Source organism: Coregonus clupeaformis, chromosome 8, assembly GCF_020615455.1.
Source record: "Coregonus clupeaformis isolate EN_2021a chromosome 8, ASM2061545v1, whole genome shotgun sequence".
NCBI lineage: Eukaryota > Metazoa > Chordata > Actinopteri > Salmoniformes > Salmonidae > Coregonus > Coregonus clupeaformis.
This window is the reverse complement of record NC_059199.1, coordinates 12545827-12569343: the sequence shown is the minus strand read 5'-3', so window position 1 is coordinate 12569343 and position 23517 is coordinate 12545827. Positions and strand designations below refer to the sequence as shown.

Here is a 23517-nt window from a genome sequence, read left to right as displayed (position 1 = left end):
GACTGTGTTGGTGTGTGTGGACCATGATAGATCCTTAGTGACGTGGACACCGAGGAATTTGAAGCTCTCGACCCGCTCCACTACAGCCCCGTCGATGTGAATGGGGATGTGCTCAGCCCTCCATCTTGCTGACTTGTGGCCAGACACGCAGAAATGTCACCTGCCAGCCCGTAGCTGAGTGCCGCTGTGTGCCAGCGCTTTTGTTGTGATTTATGACACTCCATGAATCTCTCTCAAACTGAGCGATGACACACCAGGACTGGCTGACATTTTCTCATCTTCGGCGCCATCAATCTCTCATCTAACAGAGTTTACTCAGCGGTATCAGTCATGTATTTAATGTAGTTCCTGTTTGGTATCGAGGAACTCCCACCTGTACACATACTCACACACTGTTTCTCAAACGCTTAAAATTTACATACACAAAACACTCAAAAGTCCACACACGCACACACGCACGCATGCAGACATGCACACACACACTTAAACACTTATAAAACAGATAAAAAGACAACACACGTTCCTACCCTGACCATGCCTGCTGTTCCTCTTGTGTTGCTCATTAGCAAAAATATTGAGTCAATTACATTGGTGTTTGTGACAAGTTCTGATTGATTACATTTGGGCTTCAGATCTGAGCTCTACTCTGTTCTTAGTTCAGCTTACTGTTCTCACTCTCAATGCACTCAGCTGTTTTCCTTTATTTTTTACTATAGAGTTAAATCAAAGCCAAACTGGAGCAATAATGTTTAGGATGAAATAGTGTTTTCTATCTCTTTTTCAGTTATTGGCTACAACTAAAACAATTGTTTGTGTCGAGGGAGTGATATGTTTATATTAAATCAATAATTTGTTTCTATTGTCTTTTGTTATACTGTTTTTTAACTTCTCTTCTTCTCTGTCCAGTCCACAGGTTTAGCGTTGGTATCTTACCAGGCACCATGTTGGAGAGCGGGCCTGCGACCCTTCACTTGTGTAACAACCTACTGGTCCTGGTCAGGGACATTTTCCCCGTTATCATCGGCCAGTGGAACCTCCTGGACCTGCGCAGATATGGGCCTGTACCAAACGGCTTCGTCTTTGAGGGGGGAACGCGCTGCGGCTACTGTGAGTTGATTGACGTCGCTGTTGTTGCACTACGGCTACTAACCATTGTGCTCTCATATTGTGTCACGGAAAAGAAGAATGGCGTTGTCATTGGTGCTTTCCAGTTTGACATTAGGCTTTAGCAGGTGGATCCTTTAAATCTAAGCCCAATGACCTATAAGATTAGTCTTGGAGCGTTTTTTAAATGAACTGAAACAAACTTCTATGACTATATGATCTGATTAAGTATCATGGAACTAATAAAGCGTCTGTATCTGCTTGGTCATAAGAATACTAACCCAATACAGTACATAACCGTACATAACAACAGGAAATCATCCCCCACAGTTGATCTTTGATAGACTCAAATTCAAGGTGAATGTGGCATTGAGGAATTTTCTGTGGGTTATACAGGTAACTGCCAAAATAAAGGAATATCTTAATAGGGCATTCGGCCACCACTAGCCGCCAGAACAGCTTCAATGCGCCTTGGCATAGATTCTATTGGAGGGATGCGACACCATTCGAGAAATTCCATCATTTGGTGTTTTGTTGATGGTGGTGGAAAACACTTTTTATACATGACCCTAAGCATGATGGGATGTTAATTTCTTAATTACCAGGAACCACACCTGTGTGGCAGCACCTGCTTTCAATATACTTTGTATCCCACATTTACTCAAGTGTTTCCTTTATTTTGTCAGTTACCTGTATATGATGGCTATTATTTATGGTGACCTTTGGGACTAAACTTGATTTTATTGAGTGGACAATTACAGAAGTTAATTCAAACAACATATCCAAGCTTTTGTCTCGTTTTATTTTTCTCTTACTTTGGTTACTAGACTTCAGTACCACTGTTTACAAAATGTGTTTCATGTTCACATGCAGTATATGTTGGCATGTGCTTTCAGCCTCTTGTATCACTCTACAAGTTGGTCTAATTTACATGTTTCTGTGATTTATCTCACCTTTGGGACTTTTTTAAGTTTTTCATTGAGAGAATGAAAGATGAGTTTGGCATTTAGTGGATTTAGATCATTACACTTTCCTGGGTTTTTTCTCTCTGAGTAGTCTACCCTGTTGGAACAGAGTGCCAGATGGCATCATTCAGGCGGAGAACATTTGAGTCGAGACTATGACTACTGAGAGTGATAAACAGAGTTGCTGGATGTTTCTGAATTTTTCTGACTCATCCTTGGGGCCAGACTTACATTAAATATGATCAATGGTGTTTGACAAGATACAGAATCATAAAAATGGCTCTTTGTGTTTATGGAGTATCATGTTCTAAAGGATGATGGATCATTGCTCCGGCCAAACACTATGCCACGCCCACAGACGTTAGTTTCTTCTCCGCAAAGAGTCTGGATCTGAGTACCTCCCCAACGATTTCTAGAATGGAAATCCATTCTAGACCGTCTGTCCCAGAAACCGATAGGTTGGACCACAGCCAGAACACATGGGTAAAGCAGCCTTTGAAAATTAGTTATTGGCTTTGATACTCTGATTGGTTAGAGATGATCCAATAACTAATGACTTTGTTTTGTACAACAACCCTCATTTTGAGGTCACCACAAATGACTTCAACGATGGCAGTCTCAGACTGAAGTATGTAGTGAACATAGAGCAGTTGAAGAATTCAGTTTGGTCGTCAGGCAAGATGGATCAGACGTGTAAACATCTGATTTTGTAACTTGGGTAGGCAACATGAAATAAAGGACTTGTTGTCGTGGCTGATTTTGTTTCACAAAGCTTGCAAGCTTTGAATAGAAATCCAATCTCAGTTAGCCTTGGTCCAGCAAAACCTCATCTCTAAATATAAAGTAAATGAAGTCATACTTGAGCAGAGAGTGCGTTAATGTTTATTTCCATGGCCGTAACATGTGTATGTGATTGCGGTATGGTATTTTGCAGTTTACATCCTGGACTAGACACTAAACCGTTAAAGGTGGAATGGACGCGTGTCAACGCCTGTAGTGGACACAGACAGGAACGCAAAGTACGCCGCATAGCTGAAGACATCAGAGTAATATTAATACACACGACCCACTGGAAACACGAGACTCCAGTATGTGATCCGTGATTTATTTAGCTCCATTCAATCTACGGCGAGAGGCGCAACTTAATATCAGGAAGGTCACATCGGGGAGAGTTTTCCAATCCATGCGTCATAAAAAAAAGGAAAGCACATCCCTTTTTCAAAGACGGGAAAAATGTGTGTGTGTGCGTGTGTGTACATGGGATCTATACATGGGCACGTCTGAATGTTTATGTGTCTTGAAGGGCACGCATTCCAGAGATACGTTGTCGCAGCACAGTTTATCCACAGCAGATGGAGAAGTGGGGCGACAGTGTTACTGGACCTCTGGCTGGGGGGTAATGTTGCTGCATGGTGTCTGGTGGTGAACTGGCCTCTTCAGTCTTTCCCATGTAGACTTTCTCTAAGACTCAAAGTCTGTCTATAACAACTCCCAGGGTTGTCAAATATAAAAACGGAGACATTTCAAAGCCATGTTATGACGATGGGAACGGGGATGGGTAGCAAAGCTACAGTATAATGAGAAAATAAATATTCTTACTGCTTTTTATGTAGCTGGAAGCTAACGTCTGTTCAAAGTCTGTAGAATCACCCTACATTTTAATCTCTGCTAAAACGATGATACCTGCATTGGACAGCAGCTGACCAAAGATACTACCTCAAAACCAAGGATCCTTCCATTGAGGAATACAGGGCTTTTATAATGCTTTTAAAGAGCAGAGACAAGGTCGTCTGAACGCAGACGAACAGTAATAAGTGTGTTCCTATATGACTCAGTGCTCATTCAGTGCATTCATCTCCTGGTGCTGGTGTCAGATAATGGCCAGGGTTGGCTAGGTTCCTTTCTAAATGCAATCTGTTACAGAGACTAGTTACTCAGTGCTCATTTAGTGCTGGGTAGGTTCCTTTCTAAATGTAATCCGTTACAGTGACTAGTTACTCAGTGCTCATTCAGTGCTGGGTAGGTTCCTTTCTAAATGTAATCCGTTACAGTGACTAGTTACTCAGTGCTCATTCAGTGCTGGGTAGGTTCCTTTCTAAATGTAATCCATTACAGTTACTAGTTACCTGTCCAAAACTGTAATTAGTAACATAACTTTTGGATTACCCAAACTCAGTAACGTAATCTGATTACTTTCCCCTTAAAAGCCGCTGCATGGTCAATCCGATATCTGCATTGGCCGTGCAGCATTTACGGTGATACGGCCTCTGCAGAAGTCAGGGCATTCATACTTCTTGCGCTTTGCAGAGCAGCGCAGAGCTCCTTTCTAAGGGCCGACACTAAGAAGAGGTCAGAGGTTAGCAGCTAAAACCACTCAGATGTCTACACTGAGGGGGACTCAAGAAGCATGTTACAATATCTCCTGTCTGCAGTCATCTGTTGTCATCTATCATCCTGTTCTGAGTAAAATGGCTAATTCAAAAGGTTAGTTAACAATCTGACTTGAGAATAATTTACAGTGTTCATAAAGAATGTGACAGGGGGCAGCACTGTGGTGGGTGGTCTCAGGACCAGGTGACAGAAGGACCCTCTTGGTGACCTCCCTGGTGTGTCTAATGCTTGGGGGTGATGGTTAGCAGACTTGGTTGTTAGCGGGGAGGGCAAGAGAACTCCTGACCCGTTAACCTTAACACCCTCTCAACCTATACCACCTTTACACTTCAAATTTGACATTTTGAGTGACCGGAGCTGTATATCAGAGATTTCGTTTTTTGACCGTTGATTTGTGCTGTGTGAGGCTTTATTTAGCCTTAGCTTATTTACATATTCTGGAATGTAGTGGGTCTAACCTCAGCATTTTTTTTTATATCTATGAAAGTTCAAGGTTGCTCTTATTTCACTATCTGGCTAAGTTGAAATGGACAACAATTGACTGGGTGACAATCCAGAATTATGTCCATTCAGTCTGCAAACAAAATTAATGGGTGCTAGCAATTGCTATGCTTGTGAGCCAACTGGCCAGTACAAAGATGTATCACTGTACTCTACTTCCATCCATTTATAATTGACCCAGACGTGTGTGGGGAAACATTCACTACAATCTAAAGAGTGGAATGTGACATTAAGCTGTTGGACTGTGTGTGTTTCCTTCAGGGGCTGGAGTCTTCTTCCTATCGTCCATGGAGGGAGAGCAGATCAGCTTTCTGTTCGACTGCATCGTCAGAGGCATCTCCCCTAGCAGAGGCCCTTTTGGACTGCGGCCAGTCCTGCCAGGTCAGTACCAAAGGTGTTTACTGATGCGTAGGTATGAAGGTTGTCATGGCTAGATATACGGCTTGCTCAAACAAGCACATACAGACCAGGGTGGCGAATTTACAGTACAGGACATATGGGAGCTGGGGGTATTTTTATCCAATTACTGGGCAATTTAAATGGGGATGGATGAAATGTATCCTCAATGTATCCTTGTGGTCATTCTGAGGTAAGTTATGTAGAGGTATATTATCCATTGCCTTTTCGCCTTCTGAGTTGGCAAACACTTACATCGAACACTTGCCATCTTAATCAAAACAAGTGTTCTTCGAGACATAATTTAGGTGGGATTTATCCTCGCTATTAAAGTGGCCCACACCATGTGCTTTCTGGAATGCAGCCACTTCCAGAGTGTGTTACACTGAGTCGCATGGATTCCATCCAATGTACTCTGATCCAACAGAATTATGACTGACAGCTGTTTTATACATCATTTGATTAGCTGGGTACAGACTGTAATATTAGTGAATATAATCTGATAACCACTGTACCTTAAGGAGCATATACAACGGGGCCACCTTATATATATATAATAGGATAACCACTGTACTAACTGTAATTAGTACAGGTCTGCAGCTGTGACAAATTATCCCGTGTTAAATCAACACAGAGAGTGTTAAACTAGGTCCAGTGTCTATATGGGTCCACACTTTTCAGTGTTAAATTAACACACTGCTTAGTGTAAAGCCTTATTTTTTTATATTTCCCAGAGTGTCTTGCCTTTCAAGTGAATAGTAGAGTTACCACGCATGACTGTATTTGTTAGTGACAGAGACATGGTTGTTGCATTCATCCATTTTCAGTCCTGTGGCCTTCACCAAGTGAGATCCTAAACAAATATGTTATCATTCAAATTAAATTATTTAACATAATACAACAGGCATTTCATAAGGCCTTATTTTGAGGGTCTAGCTTCACCCTAATACAGTGGCCTGAAACTCATGGTTTACAGGCCATCATCAGGCCTGCAAGTCACATTATGCTGGCTTGCAAAGTGATGTGTAATTCCTATTGGAATACAGCCAGAGTGGGGATATCCAACATTTGGAATTTTTATTCATCCGCAACCTGCATTCAGAATGACTGCCGGGTTGGGATACACTATGATTTTAGACTACCTAAGCCATCTTAACTGGAACAACCATTTCAGTAACAGGTGCAATAAGTCCAAGTAACAGATTGGATTAGTTTAGAAGAATGTATGTTATTTATATTTGAGTAGCATAAGATGGATTAATCAATCAATATGCATGCAAAAACATAGATATTGAAACAAACAATTCTAAAAATCATCTGCAATAGAGTATAATGGGAAATATGTTAATGATGGGTGTGGTTTTGGTTTAACACTGGTTATTAACACCAACACTGGGGTTATTTTACACCAATGAGTGTTAATTTAACACTTACAGAGTTAATTTAACACATGAATCAACCCTAGAAATGTTACACTGAAAAATCAACACTAGGTAACACTGGTAAATTTGCTGTGTGGGTATTCCTGGTTTCACACATCTCCTCGCCCAATCAGGCCTTGAACTAATCTAATATTATTGTAGTGCGTAGTAGAATAAATAGCAGGAGACGATGTCAGAGGGAGAGCGGGAGGGTCAAAGTCACAGTTCACACAAGCAGAGCGCAACAAACCCTTCTAATCACTCTGAGCATGTGTGTAACCTCATCCCCATGATTCCTGTGTCCCCTGTACCCCCCCCACCATCACACACTTGGTGCCTCTCTCTCACACACACACCCTGTGTACACTCTGTTCCTCTCTCTCTCTCAATTACATTTCAATTTAAGGGCTTTATTGGCATGGGAAACGTATGTTAACATTGCCAACGTAAGTGAAGTAGATAGTAAACAAAAGTGAAATAAACAATAAATATTAACAGTAAACATTACACTCAGAAGTTCCAAAAGAATAAAGACATTTCAAATGTCATATTATATATCTATACAGTCTCTCTCTCTCTCTCTCTCTCTCTCTCTCTTTCAATCTTTTTCTTCCCCCATCTCTCTCTTCCCCTCTTTCTTGAGTAATTGCTCTCTCTCTTGATATTCTCTCTTCTCTCTCTCTTGCTTTTTCTCTCTTGTTCAACATTTCCTCTTGTTCTGCCCTCTATCTCTCCCTCTCTCTCTCACACACACTATCTCTCTGTCTGTGTGTCTAGTCTCCTGTAAACACCACTGTCCCTTCTCGTGCAAGGGAACACGATTGTTAACAAGAAGCTGAAGCAGATGTCAGCTATTACAACCAGTTGATTACTGTCCATTCGTTAACAGCTAGATAACAGATTGAAATTCTTGTGAAAGGTCCTTTGCCATTTGTATGTCATTTTACACTCTACTTGCACAATCAAAATGACAATGAACCTTGGGAAGCACCCTTTAAAAAAGATGGGTTGACCAGGAAATCAATGTAACTTAGCAATAACAGCTCATCTTGGGTTTGGACTAAGGTAACTTACATTAGATCCTGGGCGCAGTACTAACAATCTGTAGCCACACCATCTCCATTACACGTACCACAGAGGCCATGTGGCAAGCAGTGCTATGAATAAACACGTGGTGTTGCACAAACAGCAAGGTGTTCCCCTGTGACTCTGTTCTCTGTGAGCCCTCTAAAGGCCTGGTGTTTTCACCCTCGCAGACGGAGGGTGACGTGACAGTAAAACGAGAGCGCTAGCATTTGAGGTCGTCTCATTCTCAGTACTGGGTGTTCAGTAGGGCACACCGTAGCGAAACGTTTTGCAACGGAAAACAGAAATCAGTGTTCTTATTGAGTACGTTCAGGTAATACCTTTCTGTTTTACTCAGTTTCAAACCGTTTTCTTCCTACTGACCACGACCCCGTCTACTGATTAAGGATGGGGGTTTGAAATAATTTCACCATTCGAATAGTATAATTTTTGTCAGATATCCAGATATTCGAAATACATGTGTTTTTTGTAACTTATTTTTTTTAACCTGAGCAATGCTGCGAGAGGGAGAAGTTGGCACTCTATTGCTGCAGCTGCACCTGGGGAGGTTATATGGGGCGGTGTGTGTTGCGAGCAGATGGAGGGAGAGAGAGAGATGCCAAGGCAACTCGGCTACAGCCAAGACTAGCTAAATTGTAGCAGCCACAATGTTATTGATCATCCCATATAACAGTGCCTGCCTTGACTGGAGTAGCCTGAACTACTCAGCCTAGTCCAAGCTCTTCTCTGTCCTGGCAACCCAATGGTGGAACCAGCTTCCCCCTGAAGCTAAGACAGCAGAGTCCCTGCCCATCTTCCGAAAAAAACTGAAACCTTACCTCTTCAAAGAGTATCTTAAATAATCTCACAGCACCCCGCCTCGCATCCCCTTCTCAATCCCCCCTTTCGTGAACTTACACTCGTACTTTGACTTTTTTGACCCCCTTACTAGCTTTGACAGCTATTTTATTGAGGAACAATTTACTTACTATGACTGATATGTGGTTGTCCCACCCAGCTATCTTAAGATGAATGCACTAACTGTAAGTCGCTCTGGATAAGAGTGTCTGCTAAACGACTCAAATGTTAATGTAAATGTAGCCTAGAGAGGGAGAAGCAATGCTGCGAGAGGGAGAAGTTGGCACTCTATTGCTGCAGCTGCACCTGGGGAGGTTATATGGGGCGGTGTGTGTTGCGAGCAGATGGAGGGAGAGAGAGAGAAATCAGTGTTCTTAGCTAGGCTAATTGAGGTCACATGCTGCGCTTTCTCACCAACCCCATTCAGATAAAACAACAGCCTACCTATTGGTTGCTCGTTGTAGCGTACTCCTTCTCATTTCGCAAACTTTTAATTCCAGAATTGTATTAAATCTCGCATTGCATTAGTGAACTCTCACTCCACTTACATTGAGCCTCTTTGCTGCTTTGACTGGCCAACATAAACCACAAGCTACACACGTGAAGGCTACAGGTCCTTTTATGAAGCGCACCATCACGTCATAAAAACTACATTCAAAAGTTTGTTGTTATATTAAATTCATAACTTGAAATGTCATGGTATATGTAACAATGTCACATGGATATTTTAATTTAATTTAGAAAAAGCCTTTTCAGTGTTAAAATCAGGTTAAAATAGTCCTGCAGTGCCTGTAGAAAGACTACCCCCCCCCCCCTTGGATTTCTTCACATTTTATTGTGTTACAAAGTGAGATTCAAATGGATTTAATTGTCATTTTTTGTCAACAATTTACACAAAATACTCAGTAACATCAAAGTGGAAGAAAAATAAAACACTAATATACCTTGATTAGATAAGTATTCACACCCCCGAGTCTCCCGAGTGGCGCAGTGGTCTAAGGCACTGCATCGCAGTGGTAGCTGTGCCACTAGAGATCCTGGTTCGAATCCAGGCTCTGTCGTAGCCGGCTGCGACCGGGAGACCCATGGGGCGGCGTGCAATTGGCCCAGCGTCGCGTAGGGGAGGGAATGGCCGGCAGGGATGTAGCTCAGGGTTGTGGGTTCGATTCCCGCAGGGGGTATGAAAAAAAATAATGTATGCACTAACTGTAAGTCGCTCTGGATAAGAGCGTCTGCTAAATGACTAAAATGTAAATACAAGTTAGAAACCCCTTTGGCAGTGATTACAGCTGTGAGACTTCTTGGATTTGTGTTGTAGGTTATTGTCCTACTGAAAGGTGAAATCCTCTCCCAGTGTCTGGTGTAAAGCAGACTGAAGAAGGTTTTCCTCTAGGATGTTGGCTGTGCTTAGCTCCATTCCATTTATTTTTCTGCTGAAAAACTCCCTAGTCTTTGCCGATGTCAAGCATGCCCATACAATGATGCAGCTGTCACCATGCTTGAAAATAAGGAGGCAGTTACTCAGTGATGTGCTGTGCTGGATTGGCCCCAAACATAAGGCTTTACATTTAGGCCAAAAAGTGTCTTCCTTTGCAATGTTTTTTTGCAGTATTACTTCAGTGCCTGTATGTTCTATGTATGTCGCATTTCTTTTTTATTTTATTTTACCCTTATTTTACCAGGTAAGTTGACTGAGAACACATTCTCATTTACAGCAACGACCTGGGGAATAGTGACAGGGGAGAGGAAGGGCGATGAATGAGCCAATTGGAAGCTGGGGATGATGCATGTTTTTAATATTTTGATTCTGTATATTTTGATTCTACTTTTCTCTTTATTGTGGAGTCACTACAATGTTGTTAATCCATCCTCACTTTTCTCTCATCACAGCCATTGAACTCTATTGCTGTTTTAAAATCACCAACGGCCTCATGGCCGCAGGTAGCTTAGTGGTTAAGAGCGTTGTGCCAGTAACCGAAAGGTCGCTGGTTCTAATCCCCGAGCGGACTAGGTGAAAAATCTGAAAAAACTAAGCAGTTTCTTTCCTGTCCTGCAGCTCAGTTCATCATTGCATTAGTGTGTAATTGATACTACGTATTGTTGTTGACTGTTGACTCCTGGTAAAATACAGGTAAAATGAATACTGTTGTGTGTTTCACTCCCGACAGACCCCAACGCTGTCGCTAGCCAGGCCTACTCTGAGGAGAGGGTGAACCATGAGGCCCAGGAGCTGGAGAAACGCCTCAGTATGCTGTCTCACCAGAGCAGCACAGGTGCAGTACCTCTACGTTTATTCTATTACAGTGTGACCTTCCTCCAATTTAAGGTCTCCACCAGTCTTCACTGCCACGCCACCATTTATCTTCCCTCGACAGCACTAGGAAAACCACAACCTTTCATTTCATAAACAGACCTCACTTTCTTTCACTTTAAACAAACTTCAGGAAGTAACACCACTCTAACATATGGAACGTGAACTAGTGTTAGTGTTATTTTTCTCCATGACTAATCCATGGAAAATTATACATTGCCCAGTAATGGTGATTGTTGCTTTAAAGTAACCTTCTAAAAGTACGTTTCTATAGCGTCATATTAATTATGTTGTTGATTTATTGTGAGTATTATGGCTGTGAATACCAGTCAGACAAGAGACTGACGAGACTTCTTGGATAATCTGATGTTATGTTTTATTGATGTAGTGCCTCAATGTGCCTGTGTAGATACGGTATATAAGTAATAGTTTTGTTTTTATAGAATAAATCATGTGTTTCTTATGTTTATTTGGCAGCCTCCTCCACGTATGGTCGGTCTGTGGTGGTAGACGACCGCAGCATTACAGGCTCCTCTGACACCTCCGACACCAGCCAATCAGACTCCAGCATCGGCAGCCAGCTGGCCGTTTGGACTGAGTCCGTCACAAAAAGCTCCGCCCCCACAGAGACCATCATTGTCCAGTTACAGGCCAAGGAGAAACTGTCCGCCAGCCAGGTGGGTGGAGCCCGTGCAGTAGCCAAGAACCCTCGGTCCCGGCAGCTGCAGGAGATTGGTCGCCAGAGCTCGTCCGACAGCGGTATTGCCACAGGAAGCCACTCCTCCTACTCTGGGAGTTTCTCCTCCTACGCGGGTAGCCTGGACATTGACCCTGGGGGGGGGGACTTTGGCTCCCTGCTCAGCCTGCCCCCTCACCTGTCTCTAGACCTGGCACCCTGTACATGCCCCCCTGCGCCAGGACATGAGTACCAGGTACCCACCTCACTCAGGTACCTCTATGACACCCCCCGGACTCTACTGCAGGGGGGAACAGGAGGGGCCAGGGAGCAGGAGACCTCCACAACACCTAAGGACCAGGCAGCCAGTTCACCCCAATCACCCCCATCATGTGAGTCAACACAGGGGGAGAAAGATGCTTCTCCTGGGGGTCGCTCGGACACTGTTGCCAGGCGCTCCACCACAGAGCTCCTGCAGAGCCACTCTGAGGAGAGTAAGAGCAGGGTGGCGCCCCCTAGTGACAGTCAACACCCAGAGTCCTGTCAGGTCTGCAGTAGTTCCCAACTCACTTCCTCCAAAACCCTCCTCACTATCTGCCCCACCTGTGGAGGATTCAAGGTACAGAGAGCTGGGGTGAATCTCCTTTATTCCCTGTGCCCTCTCTCGCTTCCTTCTCAAAACCTATTGGAGGAACTCTACTCCAATGCGTTTTGAGAAGGAGGTGAGGGGAGAAGACACAAGGAATCAAGGAGATGCAATTGAGATGCTCCCCTGGTCACTTTTATTAATCTATGGATGTAACGTGTGCCCTTTGATAAAAAAAAGAAAAACACGTTTATTTTCATCCAATTGACTGTATTCCACTGGTTCGTCTCACTTTCATTATCATTAAATTGACACAGTTTGAGACAAAATGTTTAGTTTCTTCAGAGTTGCTTTGTTTTTCTCATGAGTACCAACTACCAAAGTACCTCAATACTGTCAGCGGCGTTCGATTAGACTTTATAACAGCTTGTTTGATTAAACCCTTGTCATCTTGGTATCATCTGTTGTCATCTATAGCTATCAATACATTACCCTTTGTGTGAAATCGATTTCACAGCAATTGGTGTTGGAACATTAACAATCTTGCTGCCTGTCTGTCTAGCAAGGTGTGCGCTCTACTCAGTGTTGGGGAGTAGTGTGATAATTTTTCACGAAGTAGTTTGGATGTAGTGAACTACTTTTTCAAAGTAACTTTAGTTAAGTAAACTATATTTTTCTTAGGGGTAATTTAGTGTAGCTTAACTTCTTCCAGTGTGAAGTAATAGGTAGCTTGGTAAACTATATTTTCAGAGTAGCTTCCCCTGTACATGCCCCCCTGCGCCAGGACATGAGTACCACGTACCCACCTCACTGAGGTACCTTTATGACACCCCCCGGCCTCTACTGCAGGGGGGAACAGGAGGGGCTCTACTAGCTATTTGAGATATCAACTGTCCTCTCACTCAATAAGGTCAGGAAATGCTCTTCTGTGCGTAGATGTTGTTCTTAGTCTATTACACACTCCCATCTCTGTGTAAAGTGTGTTTATAAGTACCTCTGTGTCACCATAGTTACTGCTCTTCTAAATGGGCCTCCATCTTGAGTTTGTACTATCAGTCTGGGTTGTCTTGGGCTTTTTACAGGCCCAGTGCAGTCAGTATATATTTCAACACTATGAGGTTGGGAAATACTGTAAAATTGTGAAAATGATCATAATTCCCTTTTACTGTAAGAGCTGTTTGAAGACCTGAAATTTCAGTTTGTTTTTGGTGGGATGGAATTTTAGCCTGTCTGGTGAAATCACCAGATGGTAAATTAGTTAATAGACCAATAAGAAAGAGAGTTCCAAAACCCTCCCTACTTGGACTACTCCCAGACACAATCCTAGCATAATTATTGCTTGAGAAATTGCTCTTTGCTAAGAAGCAATTTTTGTTTCTTTTTGACCATTTTAATTGAAATCAACCACAGTAAGGTACTTAATTGTTACCCAGAAATGATTGATATTGAGATAAAAACGGCTGTATTGACCATCTTCTCTCTCTTTGAGGTCATTCGAGTGCAGGAAATTGATTTTGACTTCTTCTCTTACAAAGTTTTTTTCTTCCACTGTCTTGGCTTGTTATGGAACCATAAGAAAGGATAGCCCTTCAGTTTGATCTTTGAAGATTAATCTCGTTTACAAGTGATTCACAACGTAAAACCTCATGCTTATATACTTGGAAAGAGGTATTATTCATACACTGAGTATGAGACTTTTGATTAGATAAAAATATTTTCAGAAAACATTCTCTGTCGAATAGAATAGCTGATTGTAGTCATTTTTTTGTTCATAGAAATAACATATTTTCTTAAGCAGTGCTTTTGATTATATTAAAAATAAAATTCATGAAGACTAATTCAGACCATCAGAATTTCAAACATCTTAAAACAAAGTGCTCTTCTTTGGTCAAAGGGGTTCTGTTTCACTCGCTGATGAAACAACTTCAAATGATGTTAATGTTTTTTTCTACCCCGTATATGTGACTTTATTGATCTTGTAAACCTAGAGCTCCCTCTGCTGGTGGTGCATTTAGATATGAATAATCCCAAATTGGTTGGAGAGGCAAATTTATCAAGGTTTATTTCTGATGACCTCTGTAGAAAACAAAAAAGGGATAGTTCTGTTGTTTCCTCAGACTTGTCTTTAGTGTAGCCTTCGGTCACTTTGAAAGATATTCCCCATGAGTGCCGTAAAGGTCCAGCCTTACAGTGCAACAATTCCTCTGTTAGCTCCCCAGCACCGGTCCTATTGGATAAAGCATTGTGTGGGTGCACATCTATCAACACGGTTGTAATACTCAACCTCAGCTAGGAAAACAAAGACCCTTAAGCGCCCTTAGGTTCCAATAAGTCATTGTAACTCTATGCGAACAAGCCATAGTGGCTCTAATGTTTTTACCAAAAGACAATGCCCTAGTTATATTATCTGAAAGACTGGCACAAAAAGAGAAAATAATATTGTGTGAAAGGAACTTTACCGGCAGACACGGTTTCATTTAATCTGAATTATTGAAGATTTTCTCTTTCCTCATCTTGTCACAGGGGAACCCGCTCTCCTACACAGCGGGCTCGGCAATGCCAGCCATACCAGGTAAGTCTGCTCCACTGGGTTGGTGCGTGTGTATGCACCCCGATGCCATGATATGCCTTTAATATCCCTGTCCAAGCGTTAATTTATTTTCAGACCTGTGTTTACTTTGCAGCATGTTTAGATAAGTAGTTTGTTCTTATTAATGAATCCCATGAATTATTAAACCGATGTGCAGATTGCGTAACCTGTATAACTAGATATGCGTTAAGCTGCAAGCACAGAACCTATGGACTGAGGATTGGCAATTGCCTCAGGACCTTCCATTTTTAACAATCAGCAGGTGAAAGTATTGATAAGTGTCCATTCAGACCCACCAGCAGCTCTTCCGACGCACTGAGGAAGACTACAGAGACCACGGCCTCACCTGCCTCAGTGACCAATCACAACTCTGAGAAGCTGAAGAGGAGGAATGAGGAACCAGCAGCTCTACAGAAGAAAGGCAAGGGGAAATTAGCCGACCTCTCAGCTGATCTATTAGGCTACCGCGGCACAACCGGAGAGCCAGGTAAAAAGACAAACACACTGAATCTGTATGAGTCAACGGCCTCTGCTTTGAGACGTGAGCTTAGATCCCAAAAACCTGTTACCACCTGCAGATCTGTGTGATCTGAACTCGGCACGACAAGGGCACAAGGGGGAAGACAAGGGGACTATCATTTACGAAAACTGCTTCAAGTGCAAGAAAGGAGAGGAGTGCCATCTGCCCCCTAGGGTGACACCAGCGTTGCCCGGGAACAGCGTTGTCCTACAGGTTGGTCAGATTCACCACAGTGGTGTATGTTTTGGACAGCCACTACCCTCTGGGCCTTGCTTGGAGAACAGTGTGGACTGTGAAGGGACACCTAACGAAGAGAAGCCCATTGAAGTGCAACTGCTGGACCCTAAACTACAAGCTGGAGGCCTTCCATGTGTGGAGGTGAAAGGTAATTCAGTGTCCGTTGAAGGTCTTTATGGACTGAACTCCATGCTAACAGACAAAGCCAGCCTCTTCCTTCATGGATTCCTCTCTCCGTTTCTTCTCTTCTCTTCTTTCCCTGTTCTCTTTGACTAAAGATCCTTTCTTCTCTGTATTTCGTGGACTATTTCTCCTCCCTCTGCAAGCTGTCAATGCCTCTCTATGTTTCTTCATGCTGTATTGATTTTGAGATTGAGCTGCTTTGACGGTTGGGAGAGATGCAGAGAATGTCAACCAGTTGCTGCAGGATGAAACAGAATGTTATAAGAAGCAATATCATTTTACATTACTGTGATGGTAAACAAGAAAATTACTAACTAAATAGACCATTGTCATATTTGTCCAGCATGACCCCAGATTGTATAGCATTACTCTGACTGTTATTTAGACAATGTGGTTTTGTGGAGGTTTCCATTTGTACTGGAAATTAGATCAGGGCCACTGTGTTGGCTGCTGTGCTCGTAACAGAGCCATCCCCATGAGTAATACAGCACTTATCCCAACCACACTAGGGAGTTCCAGACAATGTAATGCTGAAGTATATCCTGTCTTCTGACATGTTGTGGTCTTGTAAGACGATGATTAATGTATCCCCTGCAATCGTCGTCCCCAATCGTTTCCCATCCTAGGATCAGACAGGTTACGTGTTTGGGCACTGAGAGACACCGCTTCTTCGGCTGCATTAGTTCACAGCATGTACAGATATAGGATCTTCATTTGATCACCCTGTTGCAGGAAATGTAAAATGTGTAGTGTAAAACGTGTAGTGTATTTGAGGTTTAAAAAGGCTTCTGAAGTTTGTAATTTCCACTTTGAAATTTCAGACTTGATTTTCCCTTACGAAAAATGTATCAACCCCTACAAAAATGTCCATTAATTATAATGCATGTAATAATTCACATTTCCTGTTGCTGCAGGATTATTTTCCTGCTGTAGCAGACTGGCTCAAATTAAGATCCTACATCTGTAGTAGAGGAAAAGGAAAACATGATATAAGGATATTTTCCTCACAGGCTTTACTGCAGTGTAACAGGAGTCTGTTGTGTTGTTGCACATCTCATCTCAAACACACTTTGTTTTCCTCTTGCCACCAGACAAGAAGCTGAAGAGTAAGGAGGAGAGGCGCAAAGTTGAGTATGAGACCATGGATAGCCGGGCGTTGGAGAAGAATTCAGAGGTAGGGGGCTTATGAATGGGATTCCTCACTCCTCTTACGATCATCACGCTCACATGTTTAATTCGTTTTTATTACTATGGTCCAAACTTAATGTCTATGGAAAAAAAGAGAAATACTGTATTTTTAGAGAAAGTAAGAGCAAAGATTACAAAATATCACATAGTTACTTATAACACTTTGGGTTGTTTATAGATTTTTTATAATTTATCCAGACATTTGCCATTTGCCATTTCCTTGTGACCCTGGTATTTAACATGAGTGGATTGATGAATGTCAACAATGTTTATGTGATATGTCAGTACTGCTCTTATACACAATGGTGGTCTTAAGTGACAGTCCTTCTCATCTTAAAGATACACTCTGGGATCTTAAGCACAAGAAATGTGTAACATATTGCACAAATTGCATTCGGAACATATCACACAAATTGAAAAAATTCTTATGATATTATACGAATTGCTACATTTGTAACATATCAGATAAAATGGATGACGTAGTACACAATTGGATGATGTAGTACACAAAAAATGGGGACTCATTTTGGCTCATGAGCACCACGTTCAAAATACTGGCTGAAATTATATAAAAGTTTGACAGTGCATCTTTAAGAACAGTTCATTCAAATAAATTACAGTTATTTTTGTGAGGAGTATGTGTGCAAAGCGAGTCAGTGTAACACAGTGTTTGGCAGCTTTGGAGCAGAACAGACAGAACGCATTGTGTAACAGCTCTACTACCTAAGTCAGGGTCTCTTACGCTTCAGTCTGACAGGAAGCAATGAGGCTGCACTTTTCCATCATGTTTTCACACCACGGACTGTAGCAAAAACCCCGGAACAACGGATTCAGAAGAACAGGCATGAATAAGCCTCAATAAGAACAAGAGACACATCAATCTAAATGCTCCTTTCAGATTAGGTAGACAAGCCTGTAAGATTTCATTACACTCCAAATAGTCAATTCTAAATCTAACTCGAATGCCTCCCGTGAACTGTTGAGTAGAGATTAGCTTTAAGTCTGGGTTTTGGTCTGCTGTTGAAATATATATTTTTATTCAAGTTGGACTGAATTATTTTGTAATTAACTACACCCTCAGGCTTGACTTAAGCCACCCCTTCTGAACCAGCATGTTACTTACCGTGTACTGTGTCTTTCAGCCAGAGGAGAAAAGCAAGTGTGAGCTGATGGGCAGTTGTGGACAACAACGGTTCCTTCATGAGACTGAAGGTGAGTGCATTTAATGTTCCAGTGTTCCGACCCACAATAGCAGGAAATGAGCGTGGAGAGAGCAAAATAATGAGGTTTGTCATTGATGTTACAGTTTGTGTTTGAATACAGAGTCAGTCAAAACATCTTCAAAGGTTGCCCTTAAGTTGCCTCTGACTGATGAGCAGTTTATTGTTGTTTATCTTTCTCAACTGAAAATTCGGGGTTTCGGTTCTAGGCCATCAACTCCTCAGGTCAACTGAGGTAACTTCTCAATTCTCATTTGTCAATCGGAGGCAAGTTCTCTGAACTTCACCTTTCCATCTCCAGAACTTCCTGTGCTCTCTCTCCATTAAAGTGGATCATTAAAGTGGATCACCCTGCTGCTCAGAGTGTGTGAAATGACATGTTGACCATCTGGAAAGGCAGACAGACAGACAAACAGCATCCTGGTGGATTGAGACAGGCACCAGATGTAGGGGTTAGAGAGGGCGATGAAGAGGTACAGACAGGTCTGTGACACCTAGAGTGCTCTGTGAAATTGACCAAAGGTAATAGACTCTAGTGCCTGACAGGGAACACTTCATTTGAAGAGGTGCACACTTTAGAACACCTAGAGTTCCTTAACCTGAGCAGTGTATTTAGAGAGTTGGGCTAATGCGGTTTCTGCATTATGATGCATTTACATGACACTTCAACATTCTATAGCAGCCATGCTATCTCCCCATTAACATGACATGGGGAACAATGCTACATAACTAAATGTCTAGAATTAGAACAGTATTACAAATTCTAAAACTTGGCCTAACTCTCTAAATATATGGCTCTGGCCTTAACTAGCATCTGATGTAATGAATCATCAAGTTCTATTAACCTTTCATTGTTTTCATGTGAAAAAATAAATAGTATTACAGAATAGTAGATGAATGCACAGTAGTGCCTGTGTCAGACTAGCTTTTTGCGCCGCCAACTCAAATGAACTATTGTACAGTACAGTGAGTCAAAACTTGTTTTGTCCTGTTGTTTTACACGCTGTACACTTCTCAGGCTTCGGTCTCTGCTTCCATGTCTATTATTACCTCTGTGTGTTCGAAAATGGCTGAGCGCTTCATTCTGCCTTTGTATATAACTCATGTTGCATAATGAGCACACATTATTGTGCTACAGCTGTGAGAACACACTCTCACACTCTACTGTTGCAGTGTCCGCATACAACATTTCCGCAAGGGAAGTCCAGGCAGTGAAGTGTACATGACAGAGTGTTGGCCGTGATGTGAGGTGAAGGGACAGTCGTCAGGGGCACTCTGGTCACTTAGGCCGCCCACTCCCTAAAATGTCCCCTCAGTCCTTTACACACCTGTTCTGGAACTCTCCTCACCGCTGTCACACAGTGGCACCACACCCATCACTCATTCCACCACCATTTGCCTCCCACAACTGACTTCAGTTCCCATGTCACCTTGCCACCCTCCTCCTGTTGAAGCCATAACATTAGTTAGTAGTTAGTGCCCCTCAGGCATGCTGGAACTCCCTTTAGAACACATAGCACTCTCTAGGACAGGTCTTCGGTCATGAGCACTGGGGACAGTGTTGTTTACCTTACGAAAGCATTAGCTCCCTAGCGACTGTACTTTAAAAAAAATATCCAACATCTTGTGCCATAAAATTCCCTGAACTTCTCAAAACTAGCCACCCTCAGCTCCTTATTAAAAACAAACTTACAGAACTTCTGTGAAAACATAACCTCTCACCTGGGCTTGATTAAACAAATTCCTTACCACCAGAGTAGCAGCATAGAGCCCCTGCTTAGATCATTGGCGCCGACCATTGGCACTCTGTTCTACAAGCCGAAGCAGCCAACCTTCCAAAGAGAATCCACAGAGCGGTGCTGCTCCACAAAGAGCTGTCTGCCAAAATGGCTGCCCCCCTGCTGGGCTTACTCTGTTTGAACGAAGGCTAAAAGGTCCCGGCTTCTGAAGCTGTGTGCATGCCCACCGTCGTAATGGGCTGCCATTACGGCCTGCTGTGATTGCGAGGGCCGGTTCATGTCTGATCAATTAGGCTTCAGTCCTCTCAGACGATGCCAAAGGACAGACCAGCAGAGACTCTGCCAGTCTCTAATGGCTTCTCAATTACTTTGGAGATATATTGCCCTGACACTGTTGGTGCTTAGCTGGTTAGGGGGCCAATGCCGCCATTTTGAAGGATTAAAATGGAATGAAGGAATGGAATCACTGTAGAAGTAGGTAGCCTTTTCTGAGCCAATAGGGCAGGAGCCTATCTCCTGCTTCTGTAGTGTGAGGCAGCTTGATGTACAATTACACCCCATTGGACAGGACGCTAGTCCACTAACATTGAGTTTTAGGTACTGTATCAGTATGTATGAGGGATGCTGTAGTTTCACTCTCGAGAGAAGCTAAACGAAACAGAGGCTTGTGTCAAACACTGTGTGTGCTAATAGGGAGAACGTTTAATCCTATAGTTGTAATTGTGAAACATTTGTACAGTATCTGGTGCTTTTAGATCCTAAATCAAGCTAGCTGACTTTACAGGAAAAAGTGATGTAAATCCTCCCATGCACTCAAAAAAATGAAGTGTTGGATTTACTTGACCCAGTTATGTAAACCGGTTCGACGAAACTGAATTGAGTAAATATTAATGATCGAATATAGATTACTACTAAATAGAGTTAGGTACATCTAACACGGTTGTATTGAGTAAATGCTATAGATAACGTTTTTATTAGTTCGCTTCTAAATCCTCTACTTATGTTGAATTTACCTACCATGATTAAATTCAACTTGAGTTCAATAGTGTTTTACTAACTGAAGTGAGTCACATAAATACAACACAAGTCACTTGGTTTAGCTGACTTTATTGACTTCATTTCAAGTTATTACCAAGGTAACAAGCAATGAGAAATAAGTAATCAGCTTCACATGAAACCAAACAGTGGCAAGCACACTTGAATCAAAGTTAATAATTCCTAATCATTTAGATTTGGAAACACTACAGATCCTATTGCATACTCTGTAAAAACCTTGTTTTCTTTTTGATTGAACAGATGTACTGCCTTCAATAAACTAAAAGGGCCAGTAACATGTCTGAATTCACTTAGAACAATGACATTGTTGCCTTTGGGTGTATGATCAAAGTATTCTTGGCAATGTACTTTATGACAATATCAACAAAATGTTGATTTTTGGAAGAATGTTAGTACAGCTCAAGAGACAGGTTTGATTGACTTCTGAAATGGCATGTAGTCCATTGACACCAACTTAAAACAGTTCAGTTTAGCTTGACATTTGTCTCGGAAATAATGTTAATTAGTCTTGCACAATAATGATAAAATACGTTTGTGAAACGGCATTGTGCACTGACACCTAATTTAAAACTGTTCAGTTGCCTTGAAATATGTGTCTTGAAAATAAAGTAGTTTATATTAAGTCAAGCCTTGCACTCTAATCCCATTCCCAAAAAATATGTCATATTTTCTCTCTATTCCAAAAATACAATATACAGTTGTAAACAAAATTGAACTCAGTCAGTCCGGTTTGGTGCATGAATGTTCGACGTAGTGCTGCAAAAGAAGGTCCACCATTGCTTGGTACTTCTGACAGTCCAAAGTACCTTTATCCATGTATGATGTAATTTTCATTGCATTAGTTAGTTTTTCAGCACTTGCCCTTTTGTTGAGAGCTTGTTCCCGTCAAACTCCATCAAAACTTTTTGCATCACCTCAAATGTGTACTTCAGGGCTTTTGGGTAGCTCAAGTTTAACCAGAATATCAGGCCAAGCAACGATACACAAGCATTTGCAACATCTCCCAGCTCTTGCAGCACTTCCAACAGCCTCAACTATAATGCCACCGTCCTCTGGGGGATCGATAGCCTCTGCTCCTTTTTTTTTGATGACGTATATTCCAATGACATTGTCCTCCATTTTTTTCTTTGCACCAAGGTCAATGTCCTTACAAAATGAAAAAGCAATTAGCAAAAGTAGCAAATCAAAAGCTGAGTAGTGCATCACTAGTAAAAAAAAAACTTTACAAGACTTGCAGGTTCTTCGTTGAGGTACACAATCAGTGCCTTTAGAATGCATTCCCGTCTTGTTTCGATGCTGGGGTTCTGTAAAAGACCACACGGACAAATAGTTACGAGTCTGTACACAACTATCACAACTTTAAACAACCAGGTTGGGTACACACCTTGTCCATTGTTGCCATTATGCGGCCGATTTCACACCCTGCTTCTCCCTCTTTCTTACTGAACACACTCAGTTTCATTGAGTAGTGATCCAGTTGGGACATGAAAGTCGACAGCAATGGTACTGTGGTGATGCGAGTAAATTCTGCATTTACCTGAAACATTTAGAGAAATTAAAAACAAGACTATACAAGATTATAAAAAATACTTTTTAAATGAAAAAAATAATAGTTTACCTCAGTCTGAGAAAAAAGAGCTGGCCATCTGCCTTTGAACTCTGAAATGAAGGGTATGCCTCCTTTTAGGCAAAGGTTTTATCCATTTTATTTTACCACCTGGTGGTTATTCAGCAACTGGATAAGCAGGACAGTAGTTAACTTCTGCTTTCAACAGCTTCTTCACTTGGTTTGGACTTGAGCTTCCGGCACCATGTTTTTGCTTGAGGGAATTGATGCTGAACTCAGGACAGCCAATGTTCCTCAGTCTTGTGCGGAGGTTTGCCATTTTGCACTTCATACTAATCTTCCACCCATAGAAGCCACAAACAGATCCCTGCTCCTTTAAACAAGGATGCCTCTTAATCAATGCCTCAGCCACGTCATCAAATTCTACACTTGAAGGATAAGCTTTGTATTTCTGACGCCAAGCCACCTAGAATGTCAGACTTCAGTTTGGAACTGGGAGTCAATAGGGAGCCATTGTTTTGTAATGCATGATCGGCCTTCTCTAGTTGGACTTCTACTTCATAGGTGAACTGAGATATGGGGAAGTCTTTCAGCCATGGTAGAGATCGAAGGGATGACACTGAATATGTAGATTCAGGGGAGGAGAGGGTGTCTGTCTGCTGATGAAATGGAGCTCTCATCTAGGCCATGGAGTTTAGCAGAATGACAAGAGCTGGCCTCTGGGGTAGTTGTTAAATAGATTACTTTGATTGTACCCTTGTCTTGTATTTCTGAAGTAGATGTCAAGTTCATGAACTCATTGTCAAACTCAATATCTTTGAACTGAAGTTCCTTTACATCAATCAAGACAACCTCCCTTGTTGGATGCAACTCAAAGGCTCTGTAGTGCTCCCTATACCATGAGGATAGTTTTCCCACAATAAAACTTAATGTGTCTTTCAAA

General features: G+C 42.1%; 1 protein-coding gene across 1 annotated transcript in view; it reads left to right on the top strand.

Annotated features, from left to right (window-relative positions):
• The window catches only part of LOC121572704 (protein Dok-7-like), a 48560-nt gene that overhangs the window by 12680 nt on the left and 12363 nt on the right, over positions 1 to 23517 (top strand). The window contains exons 4-10 of the mRNA XM_041884725.2: positions 907 to 1107; positions 5223 to 5342; positions 10870 to 10974; positions 11490 to 12307; positions 14798 to 14846; positions 16896 to 16978; positions 18135 to 18204. Of these exons, the coding sequence (XP_041740659.2) occupies positions 907 to 1107; positions 5223 to 5342; positions 10870 to 10974; positions 11490 to 12307; positions 14798 to 14846; positions 16896 to 16978; positions 18135 to 18204 (1446 nt within the window). The remainder of the gene's footprint in view (positions 1 to 906; positions 1108 to 5222; positions 5343 to 10869; positions 10975 to 11489; positions 12308 to 14797; positions 14847 to 16895; positions 16979 to 18134; positions 18205 to 23517) is intronic.